This window comes from Seriola aureovittata, chromosome 2 (genome assembly GCF_021018895.1).
Source record: "Seriola aureovittata isolate HTS-2021-v1 ecotype China chromosome 2, ASM2101889v1, whole genome shotgun sequence".
Taxonomy (NCBI): Eukaryota; Metazoa; Chordata; class Actinopteri; order Carangiformes; family Carangidae; genus Seriola; species Seriola aureovittata.
Window position 1 is genome coordinate 13,819,786 of NC_079365.1, and position 16,118 is coordinate 13,835,903.

At 42.8% G+C, this 16,118-nt stretch overlaps 2 protein-coding genes across 3 annotated transcripts in view; one reads left to right on the forward strand and one right to left on the reverse strand.

The window, feature by feature from the left end:
• Positions 1–10,428, forward strand: part of LOC130183050 (low-density lipoprotein receptor-related protein 1-like) — a 90,520-nt gene extending 80,092 nt beyond the window's left edge. Inside the window, exons 64-90 of one of the 2 annotated variants that reach the window (XM_056398368.1) lie at positions 61–177; positions 631–750; positions 1,353–1,475; positions 1,813–1,938; positions 2,073–2,189; positions 2,904–3,010; positions 3,102–3,234; positions 3,367–3,489; positions 3,603–3,725; positions 3,902–4,039; positions 4,141–4,278; positions 4,395–4,514; positions 4,615–4,880; positions 4,965–5,146; positions 5,271–5,377; positions 5,483–5,602; positions 5,761–5,937; positions 6,079–6,219; positions 6,337–6,510; positions 6,664–6,825; positions 6,989–7,172; positions 7,284–7,391; positions 7,492–7,565; positions 7,711–7,804; positions 7,949–7,987; positions 8,752–8,896; positions 9,004–10,428. In XM_056398368.1, the coding sequence (XP_056254343.1) occupies positions 61–177; positions 631–750; positions 1,353–1,475; positions 1,813–1,938; positions 2,073–2,189; positions 2,904–3,010; positions 3,102–3,234; positions 3,367–3,489; positions 3,603–3,725; positions 3,902–4,039; positions 4,141–4,278; positions 4,395–4,514; positions 4,615–4,880; positions 4,965–5,146; positions 5,271–5,377; positions 5,483–5,602; positions 5,761–5,937; positions 6,079–6,219; positions 6,337–6,510; positions 6,664–6,825; positions 6,989–7,172; positions 7,284–7,391; positions 7,492–7,565; positions 7,711–7,804; positions 7,949–7,987; positions 8,752–8,896; positions 9,004–9,144 (3,599 nt within the window). In that variant the 3' untranslated portion in view covers positions 9,145–10,428. The remainder of the gene's footprint in view (positions 1–60; positions 178–630; positions 751–1,352; positions 1,476–1,812; positions 1,939–2,072; positions 2,190–2,903; positions 3,011–3,101; positions 3,235–3,366; positions 3,490–3,602; positions 3,726–3,901; positions 4,040–4,140; positions 4,279–4,394; positions 4,515–4,614; positions 4,881–4,964; positions 5,147–5,270; positions 5,378–5,482; positions 5,603–5,760; positions 5,938–6,078; positions 6,220–6,336; positions 6,511–6,663; positions 6,826–6,988; positions 7,173–7,283; positions 7,392–7,491; positions 7,566–7,710; positions 7,805–7,948; positions 7,988–8,751; positions 8,897–9,003) is intronic. The other variant, XM_056398374.1, reaches the window with a different exon arrangement.
• Positions 10,429–10,966: 538 nt separating this feature from the next.
• Positions 10,967–15,111, reverse strand: LOC130183065 (E3 ubiquitin-protein ligase DTX3L-like). Its single transcript, XM_056398388.1, has 8 exons — positions 15,018–15,111; positions 14,653–14,707; positions 14,406–14,456; positions 13,466–13,673; positions 13,105–13,262; positions 11,805–13,013; positions 11,468–11,685; positions 10,967–11,362 (listed from the first exon to the last, which is right to left on the reverse strand). The coding sequence occupies exons 2-8, from the start codon at positions 14,689–14,691 to the stop codon at positions 11,293–11,295; spliced, it is 1,953 nt and encodes a 650-aa protein (XP_056254363.1). The 5' UTR covers positions 14,692–14,707; positions 15,018–15,111; the 3' UTR covers positions 10,967–11,292.
• Positions 15,112–16,118: the final 1,007 nt, after the last annotated feature.

Here is a 16,118-nt window from a genome sequence, read left to right on the forward strand (position 1 = left end):
TGACGTAGTATTTAGTTTTGTTTGTTCTGGTTAATAATGCACTTTGTTTTCTCACTGTAGCTGAGTTTAAATGCAGACCAGGCCAGTTTCAATGTGGCACCGGCATCTGCACCAACCCAGCCTATATCTGCGATGGAGACAATGACTGCCAGGACAACTCTGACGAGGCCAACTGCGGTACACACACCGTCATATACCTACAGATTTGAAATCTTTTTACGCCTCCTTGTTGTCTGTCCATCCGTCTGTATGTCCGTCTGTCCCATTCTTGTGAACGTGATATCTCAGGAATGCTTCGAGGGAATTTCTTCAATTTTGGTAGAAACATTAATTTGGACTCAAAGATGATTATATATGATAACTCATGTATTCTTATGCAAATTACTGTATGTTAGGTGTAAAATTATGACTTCAGAACTTCAGCTTCATTGTCATCATAATTTTCTGCAAAAACACGTCTGGCCATTTTGTCAATGCTGTAACTCAGGAAGGGAGATTGTGACCATATTTCCTGCAACTTGCCTGGGTGGGGGAGGCATACAACTGCGAGTCGGTAATTCTAGTTCTCAGCTGGATCCATAATAACCCATATCCTCTGTTAACCATTATTTGTCATCTTTCTGCTTCTAGATATCCATGTGTGCCTGCCCAGTCAGTTTAAATGTACCCACCCCAGTCGCTGCATCCCTGGCATCTTCCGTTGCAATGGACAGGACAACTGTGGAGAGGGAGAGGATGAGAAAGACTGTCGTAAGTCTCCCAGTTTTTTGCCCTGCTAGTGGCAGAGCCTAAGGATGGTATTGGTCACTACAGTGTGCCCATCTGTTCATTTACCAGCACAACACTATGGTCCCGAAAAAGTTAGCTCTACCATTTGTAGCCGGACTAAAACTTGGCCCCAGAGGATGAACCTTACTGACTGTAGTGACCCCTTGACCTTTCCTCCGTCGCTTCCCATAGGCCACGCTTTCCACTTATACATACTGTATTTCAAAATCTAATGAGTGCATAGGAAATTGCTAAAGATTTTCATGCTCCCAAGAGCCCTATTTTGACCTTTCCTTTAGCAACGCCCTGAGGCTAAATGATGTTGCATAATGTAATTGCCATGACATTTGCTGAGCACGTTCATCCTCCACAGAGGGAGATTACATGTACTATTCCTTTGTGCCATTCTGAGGTCAAAATTTACATTTTAGCACATTTAACTGCAAGTAAATGTAAATGTATTATGTAATGAATATTGTAGTCTCAAGGTGCCACAACAGGATATTGTAGTGATTTTAATTTGTGAAATTTGTGATTAGATATTATTTTTCATGTAGTGTCTAATCTGTCTGTCTCCTGTGCAGCGGAAGTGACATGTGCCCCCAACCAGTTCCAGTGTGCCATCACCAAGCGCTGTATCCCACGGGTGTGGGTGTGTGACAGGGACAATGACTGTGTGGATGGATCTGACGAGCCCGCCAACTGCAGTAAGACACGGCTTATTATTACTGCGCCTAACAACACCTTTACTTAAGAAATGAGTCTCCATCAGAGCCTGAGCATGGTCCACTGGGAAGCTGTGAATATCATTAATAGATAAAAACTAAACCTAGGAAGTATTGCACTGGGGTTTGGAATTTAAAAAGCAAACCTGACATCATACAGCTCCAACAGGAGGAGAGCGTTGATTTTCACACAATTTTAATAATAACACTATAATCTATTTATTATCCGTTAATTATTTTTGCAGAACGAGAGTGAATAAGCTCGTCTTCTCATGTCCAGTGTTCAGATGTATAAACCTTGAGCTCCTCTGTGTTGCAGCCCAGATGACGTGCGGCGTAGATGAGTTCCGCTGTAAGGACTCGGGGCGCTGCATCCCGGCACGCTGGAAGTGTGACGGAGAGGATGACTGCGGAGATGCTTCCGATGAACCCAAGGAGGAGTGTGGTAAGGGGAGAGTGGTAGTCGGAGGGGGAAAAGGAAAAAGTTAGTGATCACTAAGAAGATATATCTGGTGCAAAAAAAAACAAAAAACAGAGCTACAGCCATGTTTGTACTTAGTATGTCTGTTCGGTGCGCAGATGAGCGGACATGCGAGCCGTACCAGTTCCGCTGTAAGAACAACCGCTGTGTGCCTGGCCGCTGGCAGTGTGACTACGACAACGACTGTGGTGACAACTCTGATGAAGACAAGTGTGGTAGGCTTCTCCTGTTTTTCCTATTTTGCGGAGGGATGCTGCTCGCTCACACGGTCACAACCACAGCCTGTATGAAAACAGTGATTCAAAATATAATATGAGCTCTACTGTGAGTAAACTTCAGATGCAACATGTTATAGCGGTAAGCAGTGTGTCACCTCTCACTGTGTATGTGTGTGTGTGTTATATTAACTCAACTACACTCATGGTTGAGACTTCGATTTCTTTTTAGTTAACTAGTTCTGTGGCCATTTGCACATCTCACATCATCTCATGTCTATTTTGCATTTCACACTGGCCTGTTGCTGTGAGCCAGAGGTAGGTGTTTTCACAGTTTCACCTCAACCATTCACAACCTCAGCTACCCAGTCCTTTGTGTGCCCCCGGCTTTTCTTTTGTTCTGAGCTTTTTCCTTCCTTTTCGATCCCACTAGCTCCTCTAGCTCCTCCGCTTCATACAGTGCAGAATGCTGTACCATCCCCACCTCTGTTACCCCATGAGTCAACCTTGTGATTTGAAAAACCAGCTTCATTTTATTGATGTACGTCTGGCTCTCGACAGACAATCCTGTGTTGTTTTAGCAGTCAGCTCTATTCCCACCTTTTCTCTTCTCTTTTCCTTTCCTTACGCCTTTCCTTGCTCCTTGCCTCTACTCTCTGCTCCTCCTTGATTATCTTCTCTCTCCCTCCTAAGCTGTCTTCTCTTCGTCCTCAGTGCCTCGTCAGTGTTCAGAGAGCGAGTTTTCCTGCACAAATGGCCGTTGCATTGCCGGGCGCTGGAAGTGCGATGGGGACCATGACTGTGCCGATGGTTCAGATGAGGTATCACGTAACCATTTCCTTCCTGATTTCATTTGTTCTTTAGAAGCGGACATAGTAGGGGTATTAATGTAAAACAATTATCTTTTGTCAGAACGGCTGTGATGTGAAGTGTGACAGTGATCAGTTCCAGTGCAAAAATGGTCACTGCATCCCCATTCGCTGGCGTTGTGATGCCGATACCGACTGCATGGATGGCAGTGATGAGGAGAAATGTGACAGTGGCGGTAAGAAACGCGCACTTGTTTTCTCCTGGATGTTTAGGCGAACATAATGCTTACAAATGTGGATGCATACAGTGGCTGAGGTGATGTATCATTCATCCCTCTCTCCTCCTTTTTGTCACCTCCGTGTTTCAGTGGGTAGATACTGCCCCCTGGACGAGTTCCAGTGCAACAACACTCTCTGTAAACCCCTGGGCTGGAAGTGTGACGGTGAGGACGACTGTGGAGACAACTCTGACGAGAACCCAGAGGAGTGTGGTGAGAATCACTGCATTTTCACATGGCAGCAGCATTCCTGGAGACCCTTTGACACCCTGCTTATAAAGAGTCTTCTCTCCACCTGTAACGTTTCTCTTCTCCTCGTTCCATAGTTAAATTCCAGTGTCCGCCCACGAGACAGTTTCGCTGTCATAACGACCGTGTGTGTCTGCCATTATCAAAACGCTGTGATGGAGTCAACAACTGTGGGGACAACAGTGATGAAGTCAACTGCTGTGAGTTTCTTTAATCTTTTTTAAAGTTGAAAATGATTAAATAGACAGACAGAGAGAGGAAATTATTTAGTGGCTTGCTGTAGCACATTTTATTTAAATTGCGATTGCATTTGGGATGAGTTTTGCACATGATAATCAAGGTAATGACTAACTCTGTGACTGTACTCCTTCACAAGTGACTCCTTCCACACCAGCGTGTCAGAAGGATGAGTTCCAGTGCTCCAGTGGCCGTTGCATCAGCTCTGTCCTGCGCTGCAACTACTTCAACGACTGCGAGGACTACGGTTCTGATGAAATGAACTGCAATAAGAAAGGTGTGTTGTGTCATGGTATATTTGTCATACTGTGTAAGTGCACACTCTCATTCTGCGTGGTTATCAGTGTGACTGCATGCTCCCTGTTTCCTCACGTCTAGACACGGTGCTGAACGACTGTCGCAGCAACAGGACGGTGTGTGGAGATGGAGACGAAGCTCACTGTGTGGTGAATGGCACCGACTCTTTCTGCTCCTGCAAACCCGGCTTCCAGCCCAAAGGACGTAACAGATGTGAAGGTACAGTTTTCTCTGCCCTGGCGTCATTTTTCTCATGTTATGTTATGGCTACAGTTTTCTGCAAGACTCTAAACTTTGTGTAACGTGCACCGTGTGGCCCGTGGGGTGTTGCACAGATAAGAACGAGTGCAAGCAGTTTGGAGCGTGTTCCCACATCTGCAACAACACGAAGGGTTCCTACAAGTGCAGCTGCCACAAGTACTTCACCAGAATCAATGACACCTGCAAGGCTGATGGTGAGTACTGAACTTTGCCGTCCTGCTTTAATCTTTTCACATCTGTGCTCTACTACAATGACTTTTCTGGACTGACTTAATTCCCTGTGCACCCCCCCAGCTCCAAGACAAGTGCTCTACATCGCTGACGACAATGAGATCCGCAGCCTGGACCCCTCCATGCCAAACTGGCGTTATGAGCAGATCTTCCAGGGCGATGCCAATGTGCGCATTGATGCCATGGACCTTCACGTCAAGACGAACCGCATTTACTGGACAAATTGGCACACGGGGCGCATTTCTTCCTATGATTTGCCTCCTTCCTCATCCTCCCCTAATAGCAACCGTAACCGACGCCAAAGTGACTCCAGGGTCACCAACCTGGAGGTAAGTCTGTATATGTTTGCTTTTGTATACATATAATGTAAAATATGAACGGGATGGATAACATTTCCTGGTCTTTGTGTTCAGATCCCTGATCTGAAGATGCCCCGGGGCATTGCTGTGGACTGGGTGGCAGGGAACTTGTACTGGACTGACTCTGGTAGAGACGTCATCGAAGTGGCCCAGATAAGTGGAGGACGCCATCGCAAAACCCTCATCTCCGGCATGATTGATGAGCCTTACGCCATTGTGGTCGACCCCCAGAGAGGGTGAGTGGGGGTTTGGAGACTGGGGGTGCACTTGAAAAGGAGAAACAAAATCACAAGAATGCAAATGCAGATTTCATCATGATAACAGCAGTGATGAATGGAGCTTTTATATTTTATCCATTAGGAAAATGTACTGGGCAGACTGGGGGAATCACCCCAAGATTGAAACAGCTGCTATGGATGGAACCATGAGAGAGACGCTGGTAGAGGAAAACATCCAGTGGCCAACTGGTAAAACACACACACTTATACACAAACAATCATCTGTTCTATACTGAATACAAAGTGTGGGTTTCTCATCTATACTTTTACTAATACTCTTCTCTGTGTGCACAGGTCTGGCCGTGGACTACTTCAACGAGCGTCTGTACTGGGCCGATGCTAAACTATCCTTGATCTGCAGCGTGAGGCTGAACGGCAGCGATGCAGTTGTGGCTGCAAACAGCATTAAGAACAGTTGAGTGGCACATGCTCACAGTGGCACAGTTCGTGTCGCAATCCATACTAATGATTAGTCTTTATCAGTTAGGGCTCAGTTGCAATTTATGTGGTTGGACAATGCAAGTTACCGTCAGAGAAACTTCATGCAACATGTCTTCTCTGTTTCTACACAGAACTCCATCACCCCTTCAGCATCGATGTGTTTGAAGACTACGTCTATGGCGTCACCTACATTAACAACTACGTCTTCCGAGTGAATAAATTTGGCAAAGGCCCCATTGAGAACCTGACGACTGGAATGAACCACGCTACAGATATAGTTTTGTACCACCGCTACAAACAACCTGAGAGTGAGTAGAAAAAAAAGTAATAAAACTCTTAACAGCAGCAGCGCTCAGGAAAAAAAACAAAAGACAGTGAGGAAGACAGGGCTGAAGCAGGTCGTTAGTTATCCAAACTTTTAATACTGGTTCTCTGTCTGCCCTTGTCAGTGACAAATCCCTGCGACAGGAAGAAATGTGAATGGCTGTGTCTGCTGAGCCCCAGCGGACCGGTCTGCACTTGTCCCAATGGGCGCACGCTGGATAACGGCACGTGTGTGGAGCTGCCCACCCCCACGCTCTCTCCTATCTGTGAGTGAACAGACGGACACTGATACACACACACTGCCACAAGCAGATGACAAACGGGCACTGAAATCTATATCCTTTCCTCATGACTGAAAAACGTCCTCTCAACGTTCTCTACAGCTCCTCCCAGTGGTCCCTGCTTGGTCCAGTGTATGAACGGTGGCAGCTGTTTCCTAAATGCCCACAAGCAGCCAAAGTGTCGCTGTCAGCCTAATTATGGAGGAGATCGATGTGAGATTGACCAGTGCAGAGACTACTGCAAGAATGGAGGCACATGCACGCCTTCCCCTACAGGTAAGATCTGGACATCACAAGCTGGTTATGGCATTTTGTGTCTTTCTTCCACTGGTCATTAAATAAAGCAATGCAGGTGGACGATCTTTATGTTCTGTCGGCCCCATAATTTGACACATTCTTTTTCTCTTTCTTCTTCCCTTCATGTATTAGGCTCTCCCACTTGTCGATGCCTGACAGGCTTTACAGGGCCAAACTGTAACCTGCACACATGTAAGGATTATTGTAAGAATGGAGGCAACTGTACAGTCAGTGCTGGAAACCAGCCAACCTGCCGATGCCCCCTTGACTTCCTGGGTGACCAGTGTCAGTACAGTGAGTGTTCCCATTATTGTATCTGTTTAAAAATGTTCAAATACAGTACATCTACTGACGAATGAAGAACACTGCAATAAAGTCAGATTTGAGTATCTTGACTAGATTGTGATATGGTTGGTAAGCCGTGCACTTACATGTTTGTGTGTGTGTGTGTGAGCAGGAAGCTGTGAAGGCCACTGCCTGAACAAAGGTACATGTCTACAGAGTGAGGATGGCTCCCAGCTATGCCGCTGTCTGCCCCAGTACACTGGCAGCACATGTGAAATTGACAAGTGTCACTATTGTCGTGATGGCGAGTGTATCCCCAGCAACAGCTTCTCTTCCACAGGGGACTTTACCTGCCGGTGAGAACACTCACAGACACATGATTTACTCAGCATCAAAAACAAACGCACACATGCAGAGATGTCTCATCTCTCTCTTTGTTGCTCACGGTGTTTTTCTGTCTTCGATAGCTGCACAAATGGCAGAGTCCAGCCCAGCTGTTACACATGTGATACAAATGAGTACTGTGCAAATGGCCAGTGCTCTATAGACCCCATCACTCGCCTTCCAGAGTGCAGGTGAGGAACAGGCCGTGTTCATTTGTAATTGTTTTCATTTGAGCCTAAATATCTCCAGTGTATCATTGCTTAAATACTCTCTCTTCTCATATGTGTGCAGATGCTCACCAGGTTGGGCGGGGCATCGCTGTGAGTCCGTTGCTAACAATGATGGTGCCTCAAGTGCAGGCGGACGTAAGTTGACACCTCTACAATGACATTAATGATCAAGTTCCTTGAATTTGATATGATGATTTGATGAGGATGACTTAGTCAAAATTCTCAATGCAACATTTTTGTGTGTGTGTGTGTGTGTGTGTGTGTTTGTGTGTGTGTGTAGGCACAGCCTCCATAGTGATCCCTGTGCTACTACTGTTGCTGCTGGTTCTGCTGGTTGGAGGAGCGTTGTTCTGGTACAGGAAAAGGATGAGAGGGTGAGTAACAGTCCAACACACTCAGTGCCGACCTCGTTTTGCCTTTGTATTCTCTCTTTCCCTCCCTCTTTCTCTTCCTTCTTTCCTTTCTTCGGTCTGCACTTTTCCCCTCCTCTCTGTAATGGCATCTCCTCTGCTCCTCAGGTCTAGCCGGCCCGGCAAAACCGGCTCCAGACGCTTGCGGTAACGGTTGCCAGGGTTACACTTTTCCCTCCATACCTTCATTCAATTCTGCACCCTGATGCTCTCTCTTTCTCTGTCTTTCCCTCGCTCATGAGTCTTGGTTGCTGTGCAGTGTTTGGTCCTGTGGTGAATGTCGCGCCATTTTCTCTGATGTTCATGGGAGCTGTAGTTCATCACTCTCCTACAGTATTTCTCCTTCTTTTAAATTAATTGCCCTCTTCTGAGCAGCTCCAGAGCAGATCTATTGAAAAGATGCATTGAATAGATCTGTCAGTGCTGTAGATATTTCATACTGTTGTCCATCATGTTGCACTGTACTGTATTGTGCTGTGGTTTGTATTGTTGTAGTGTCTCTCACAGTTGAGACATGGACAGCGCAACAGCATTCTTCCAAGCTCAGATTGGAAAATGCAATGTGAAAAATCCAGCATTTACTCAGAGGTAGATAACATAGTCGATGGAGATATTCACAGCATATTCTAGGATCTATTGTGGGTTTATTGAGGTCTGAAAGGATAGTCTGTACATTAACAGTCCCATGTCCAGGTCCACTGTGTCTGGATCTGCCCTGGGCTACATGAATGCTGGGTTTGTGTAGGTGCCTGTGCTGTGGCTTAGTTCCCTCAGCCTGGATAGTGGCGAGAGTCATGCGATGCCTCTTCCCCCCCTTCGTAATGTGGCTGTGTCCCTGCTTGCCCTGTTTAGGCTCCTATAACTCTGAATAAGAAACGAAGGTGTGACTGTTCCTTTAATATTTTGTGTAGGGCCAAGGGCTTCCAGCACCAAAGGATGACCAATGGGGCCATGAATGTTGAGATTGGAAACCCCGCCTACAAGATCTATGAGGGCGAGCCTGATGACGACGCCGGGGAGCTGCTAGATGCAGACTTCACGCTGGACCCAGACAAGGTACAGCAAAATGCATGTATACATGCATATATGTATAAGTACATACACATGCCATAACCTCCTCTACATAACATAATATCTAATGGATTATTATTGATCCTTTCCAGCCCACTAACTTCACAAACCCAGTATATGCCACTCTGTACATGGGAGGTCACAACAGCCGCAACTCTCTGGCCAGCACAGATGAGAAGAAGGAGTTGCTATCACGTGGAGATGAGGAGCCCCTCGTGGACCCACTGGCATAGACTGTCCATCGGCCCGGATCATGCTATTCCAAACACACCCCTCTTCTTGCCTTTTAAAGAAAAATGAAACAAAAAAAATTGATAAAAAGTGAGAGAGAAAATTGATAAAAAGTGTGAACACTGTATAAAATGTACAAAAATGAAGGACTACTTTTGTATGTGATTGCAGTATTATATTTTGTTCTTTTGAGATTCCTCTGGTCAAAAATGAATAACATTTTCTATGAGAGATTTTTAATTTACACTTTGTCCCTTACCCTTTACCTAAATAGCCACTACCTCTGTGCAAAATGAAATGGAAACAAGAAAATCAGAAGAAAAGATGCTATCATTGGAGCAATTTTAATTTTTTATTTTTGTATGAATTGTATAGAAAAGAAAAAAACATTGTTCCATTTCACCAGTGCCAACTGTTTGTTGTTTGTGTTGACTTTGAGCGGGAAAGGCAAAACTCAAAGTTCTCTAAATCGGTACATATGTTGTCTTGCTGGGTTTCTTGGCAAGGTGGTGAGACTGATTTGTGATAGCACCATTTGTGTATAGCACATGTAAAATGTCAGAACCAGATGGCAACTACAGTATTTCCACATAATTTTTTCTCAGAGAACAATGTTCATGAAATGATTGTGTTGTCTTCCTTGCACAGAATATCATGTTTTACGGTATAGTGTATACTGTAGGCTTTATACCGTAAGATGTAAAGCAGGTATGTTTGTTTTTATCACATTGTATGACAGTTGGAGTTCATGTGTTGCTGTAGTGAGAGGATGAGAGGCGTTTAAATGTGTGATTAGGGAGGTGGAGAATGAGGAAGTTGGTCATGGGTTAAACATTCCAGGCAAAGTGGTAGATGGAGATCACAGTTGTGAAGAGATGCTAAGGATGAATGCCTTTATGGGTGGGCAGTTGGCTGTGCGTACAGCTGGCTAATAACGAGAGGGCCATAGCAGATACAAGACTTTACTGGATAGTGTTATGTCTGCACCATTTAGCTGTTTGTTTTAAGGATCTTCCTCCACAAGGAAAGGGAGGCTGCAATTTTGGTAAAATGGGAGGGAAAACGTAACTGAGATAGGTCTTTTGCTTGTCTATTTCTCCAGTTTCTCCAGTTTTTTTTTTTTGTTGTTGTTGTAAAAACCAGATAGTGTCCATTTGGCTTTGTGAATAGACTTTTTACCTTTTAAAGGATCAAAGTCTGTATATTCACAGTTTTGTAATGGCTTAGTCTTAATTGCGTTATGTTCATTTGGTCCTCAGCATTTCTCTGTTTTTAATGAGCTCTTTTCTGATCTCTCACTCTTTGCCCTGCTGCTGCTAATGCTACCATTCTGGTCGCTCTGACACGTCCTTACACTCAGCCTCTGTCCCAAAAATGCTGCTTCTGTCAGACATGTGTCAGCCATATCTTAATGCATGTGAAAAGTAACACCGATCTTTAATGTAACTACAATAACAAGTTTTTATTTTGCTTACCTGTCAGCAAGTGTTATTTTATGCTGTTGTATATGTTTTGTCTTTAATTGAGAGAAGTACAATCATTTTACCTAAAGAACATTTTTGCAAAATCATACATGCATTTTTTTTTTATTAGTCTTTTTTTTTTTTTTTTTAATGAAAAATGACACATAGCTTTTCTAGTACACGATGCATGGAGGCTCAGACTTTCTTCTGGAAAGAGAATAATGTTTAATTTTTGCTGGAGTACTTTACAAACTAAATAACAGATATTGTTATAAATAAAATTTTAAAAATTGTACAGAAAACAGTGTTTTGTGTTATGTTTACAACCTGTGAAGAATATAATGAGTCTGTGGACAGTAGGTTGGTTTAATCATTTATTAAGTAAACAGTAAATCTTGTGTACTGTGAACTTAAGGTTACATTTATGTTTCATTCTTACTGTTAAAAACTGAAAAACTTTAAATCAGAAAAACAGAAGAAAGTAAAGTAAATACTGTCCAGTGCACCTCAAAGCAACCCTTTATGATAATATAATTAAAAAGAGAAGAAACAGCATACAGTACAATAATGCATGCATTCTAGTAATTTCTTGTTTTAAATAATCAACTTAGTTTTTGAACTTTTTCTTCTTGCATGTAAAATTAAACTTGTGACTACAACTCTCCAAAGCCACTTTGTATCTAGTCTTCACTTGATGCCTTTAGCCTTCAGCTCCTCTCTCACTCTGCTCAGGTAGTCAGGGTCAGGATAACCAAAACTGCGGAAAAACAGTAAGTACAAGGGTTAATGTAAATATTTCAGTAGACTTAACACTGAAAAAGATTATATACTAAAAGAGAAGTAAGAGATTTGCCAACCGTACTTTTGTGGTCCACCAGTTGTGGAGGTTTTATGGTGAATGTCGTTCCAGGTCACCTGGTTGTCCAACCCAGTTGTTCTGGATGTCCCAATAGTGAAAATGAGCCTCTGGTCAAATGCTTTCTTCAACAGTTTCAGCACCTCTCGGCCCTCGCTGTTGTCTGGCAGATATGCTGTTCTGTGAATACCACCGTAGTGCTGTCCAGGATTGGGATGTTTTTTCTGTGACAGAAGAATGAAGTGTAAACATAATTAACGACGTTATAAAATCAACATAGAAATATATAACATGAATACACAATTGACCCAATCTGTTCAAATATTTTAATTAATGCATTTACCGTCTGTTTCCCTGATCGAATATTATAGTCGATGACTATAGTGCCGCAGTGTGAGAATCCAGGGAGGGACATGGTACTTGTTGTCAATGACATGTTTCCATCTGGCTGGTCTCCCTCTATCTTACCGAAGACATCTTTGCACAAAGGACAGATGGGTCCCATGCTTTTCTTCGCTTGTTCCAGGCATTCCTCACAAAATCCATGTTTACACTTCAGACTTTTCTTATTGGTGAATGTATCCATGCATATAGGACAGGTTTTGTCTTCATTGTCTGTTGCTGCCCCTCCTGTGGCTGCTTCAGAGTTGTTCATGCTGTTTCCTGGCTTTCCGTCCGACGCAGGTCCACTGGCGTCCCCCTCTGACTGATAATCACTGTTCTTCAGCGAGCCGTTGAACCAACTGGCACCGAGGTTTTGGGTGAAACCCAGGGGTGATGTTGTAATCTTCTGGCACAGATGAAGAAGAGCTCTGACCGCATGGCTCTCCATTGACGCGTTTCCTCCAGCGCTTCTGTAGCGAGCTCTGATGTCCACTTTTCCTTGACTGATGCCTGATGTCTGAAAATCCACATCAAACTTCATTTTGATCTCAGCTATTTTCTCACTGAAAGAGGTTGTGATCAGCATCCAGTGGTTCTCCTCCATGGTTAGTCCTGCATCGGCGAGAGGGTCCTTGATGCGCATGCGAATCGTTAGTGGTGTGTCTTGAGACGCCCATGTAGACTCTCCAACAATACGACTGGTATTTGTAAAGGTTTTCTGTGCTGTATTTAAGGACTTAGAGATGGCCACTTGACTTTGGTTTGGCCCACATATGATCATTTCTTCAGAGGACAGAGTAAGCAAAAGCTTGTTCTCGTTCTTCTGGATGATTTTCAGTGTGTCCCTCCAATCTTCCTTATCTACAAACTTGAGAGGAATAGTTGTGCCATTGGATTCAGCTAAGGACTTCTGGACAAGGCTTGTGAAGTCAGAGAGAGCTTTGTGTGGGTCCGCATCTTTCTGGTTCTGTGGTTTAAGTGTTACCATCACTTCTGCTGCAATGTCAACTCCATTCTCTTTCTCTATACGTTTCATTTCCTCCTTGTAGATGTGGCTCACGTACAAGAAATGGCTAACTGGGAGAGAACAAGTGCATGTCTCCTCTCCAGCTGTAGAACCTGCTGCTGAACTGCTGAAACGACTTTGTTCCCCCAGCTGCACTTGTTCCTGGATGAAATAATGTATTTGTTTAGTAAAAAGCATTTTTTTTTTTTTTTTAAAGTTATTCATTCCTAGTGATTTATTACACAGTACATACATTCTGTGGGTGTGACACAAAAGAAGAAGGGACGTTCATTGAAGCATAATCTGGTTTTTGTGTCTCTGGCGGTGTCAGAAAAATAGAGTTCACTGTGACTATTTTCCCATCTTTGCTGGTCAGTGTTTGTCCGCATAGTTTCTGAAGATGATTCAGGGCTTAAAAAGAAGATGAACACAAATGAACTTTCCTCCAAAAGAAAAGGAAAATAAGAACAAATTTTGTAGGAGTTGAAAATAAGAACAAATAAGAACAATATTAATACAGAATTATGCTTAAAATGTATTGCATTGGAGTTACCACAAAGTGTTAGTACTGGTTGTTTGATTTTAACTTAAAAATTCAAACAGTGATACTGCACCTGAAGCAGGTTTTATCTTCATCACAGCGTTCCCATCCTCTGAGGCATGTACTACATCGAACTCAACTGGGATTCCGCTTTTGTTGGACCAACTTTGAAGAACTCTTGTTAGTTCCACTTTATATTTCTGTGGAAGATTATCCTCTGACCACTTGACGGAGGCAGAGACTTGAACTTCATCCTCATTCTGCAATGAAGTCCTCAGATCCTATAAACATGACACCATTAGAGCCACTGTGTTATCAAGCAAGGTGGCACAAAATACTCCCCACTCTTCATCTTAACAGGTTTACTGGGAAAATAACTTGTTCTAGATCATTTTATAATTGTAAAAATAATAAATAGAAATTGAATGAGATCACTGGATCAGTGTGAATCAAATTAGAAAAAAGACAACTGATTACTTTCCATACATGTTCCCCGCTCCAATGGACTTCATATAAAGTAGATATTGCGAGTTGTGTCTATGTATTTGAAGTCATGTTTTTAAGTGGGCAAAAATTGCTTTAATTGCATTTGTTAGTGGTAATAATAATAAAAATAATAATAACCATGCAGCTCAAAGTACCTTACAACAATTAAATTACTTGCACCAAGTGCTTCACCTAAAAAGTACACATACAATGAACATAAAAAAACATGCCATATATAACTGTCTGTGATGATCTATCCTGGGAACTTGTGCCTGTTCATACTTTCATTTTCACATTCACACAAAAACAGAGGCTTGCTGGAATTTGAGCTGGATTTTTCTATCTACTTGTTTTTAGTTCCTTAGGTATCTGCTCATGTCTCCTGAAAAAATGATCACAGTCTGTCCGTTTCTACACTGTGCTCGTTTTAAAAACAAAAACTGGATTTGCACCAGATTGGTTGAAGTGATATCTATTATTCAACACGTACACATATACTCTTATCCAAAAAAAAAAAAAAAACCCACCTTAGGAGGCTCATCACGAGATCCTGGAGGTTGCTGCGTTTCATTCCCATCCTTGATGAGGGAAGATATTTAAATAAAGAAAATAATATTGAGGCAATTAACACAAAAACAGTTAATAGTATCGGTCCTACTGAAGACAGTCAATGTGAATATTCAATAATTATTAATACCAAAGCTCCTTTAACATTTGTTTTTCATACTTGTACAATGTTCAGTTTGCAGACTTGGCTGTTTTACAGCTACTCACCACGTCCATGGGCTCTTCTGCGTCACTGCCTGCTGACATTTTGAAAGTCTTCTTCCTTTAATACACAGCAAACATTTGTGACATACTAATACTGTACATGGCAGCAGTGTTTGTTGTGTTCATGCTGAAATTTTTTATTTTGTGTATTTGTGTAAAACAAAAAAATGCTCTCATTACGTTCAAAGGATTTTACTTCGCTCGAATACACTTTCGGTTACAGCAGACTAATGCAAAAACTTCTACAGGTTGTATCGTGGACACACATCTCAACAAAACCTGACACAACGTTATGTCGTAAATTGTATGTCTAACGTTTGAACGAACATACATTAGGTAAAAATGAATTTGGGACGCGTGTGACTTACCTTCACATGAGTTTCTGCTTTAAACGCAGCTTCTTCCTGGTAAATGAAAGTGAAAGTGCTGCAGCTCGATGCAACGCCACCGCTGCTGACGTCACTATCATTAACCCTCCTGTTATGTTGCGGGTCAAATTGACCCGTTTTAAAGTTAAAAGATGTAAAAAAAAAAATAGTTAAAAGTATTTTTTGGGTATGAAACTTCTTCTGCTTGGCTTAATAAGTGTAATCAACATATAAAATTAAAATGTTTCATTTCGAATATTTGCAAACCCCCCCCCTGCATGTTTATATTACATAGATACTGTTCGGGTCAATTTGACCCGGCAGTCAAAGTGGAGGCTAAAAGGGGTCAAAAGTGTCAAATACTATTTGTTTCTTTGCAACTGTAAGACATATTTCACCCCAATCTCACACACACACACACACACACACACACACACACACACACACACACACACACACACACACACACACATACACACACACACACACACACACACACACACACACGCACACGCACACGCACACACACACACACACACACACACTCTCCCTATTCTCTTGACCTCATCTGTAAAGTGCGAGAATGCAGGTGTTGTTATGACTTTTGACGGGAACCTTTTCTGTTGCCGTGGGCAAACTCCACCCACATTGAGTGGACACTCAGCAGGGGAGGGGCAAAACATATGAATATTCTCTGCAAGGGAGTCCTACCAACATTACACTCTGCAGTTACATATGTTATACTCTCTGTCAGAGCTTTACAAAATGAGCAGCAGAAGTAAACAGGTGACAACCCTGGAGGCTCTGTAACTCATCTTTGATCATGACAGTGAAATAGAGGAGGATGTGTCTGAAGATGAAGACCATCTTGAGGTCAATTCTGAGTCTGATGATTCTGATTATGAACCAAATGAGGAAACTGCTATTCATATTCCTCCAAGCAAGACATTCACATCAAAAAATGGTGAAATACAGTGGTCTTCATCTCCAAATATACTTCAGGCAAAACTGTCTGCAGAAAACATAATAAAGACAGTGCCAGGGCCCACTAGGATGACAGTGACTCGTGTGACAGACATCAAGTCAGGTTTTGAGCTGGTC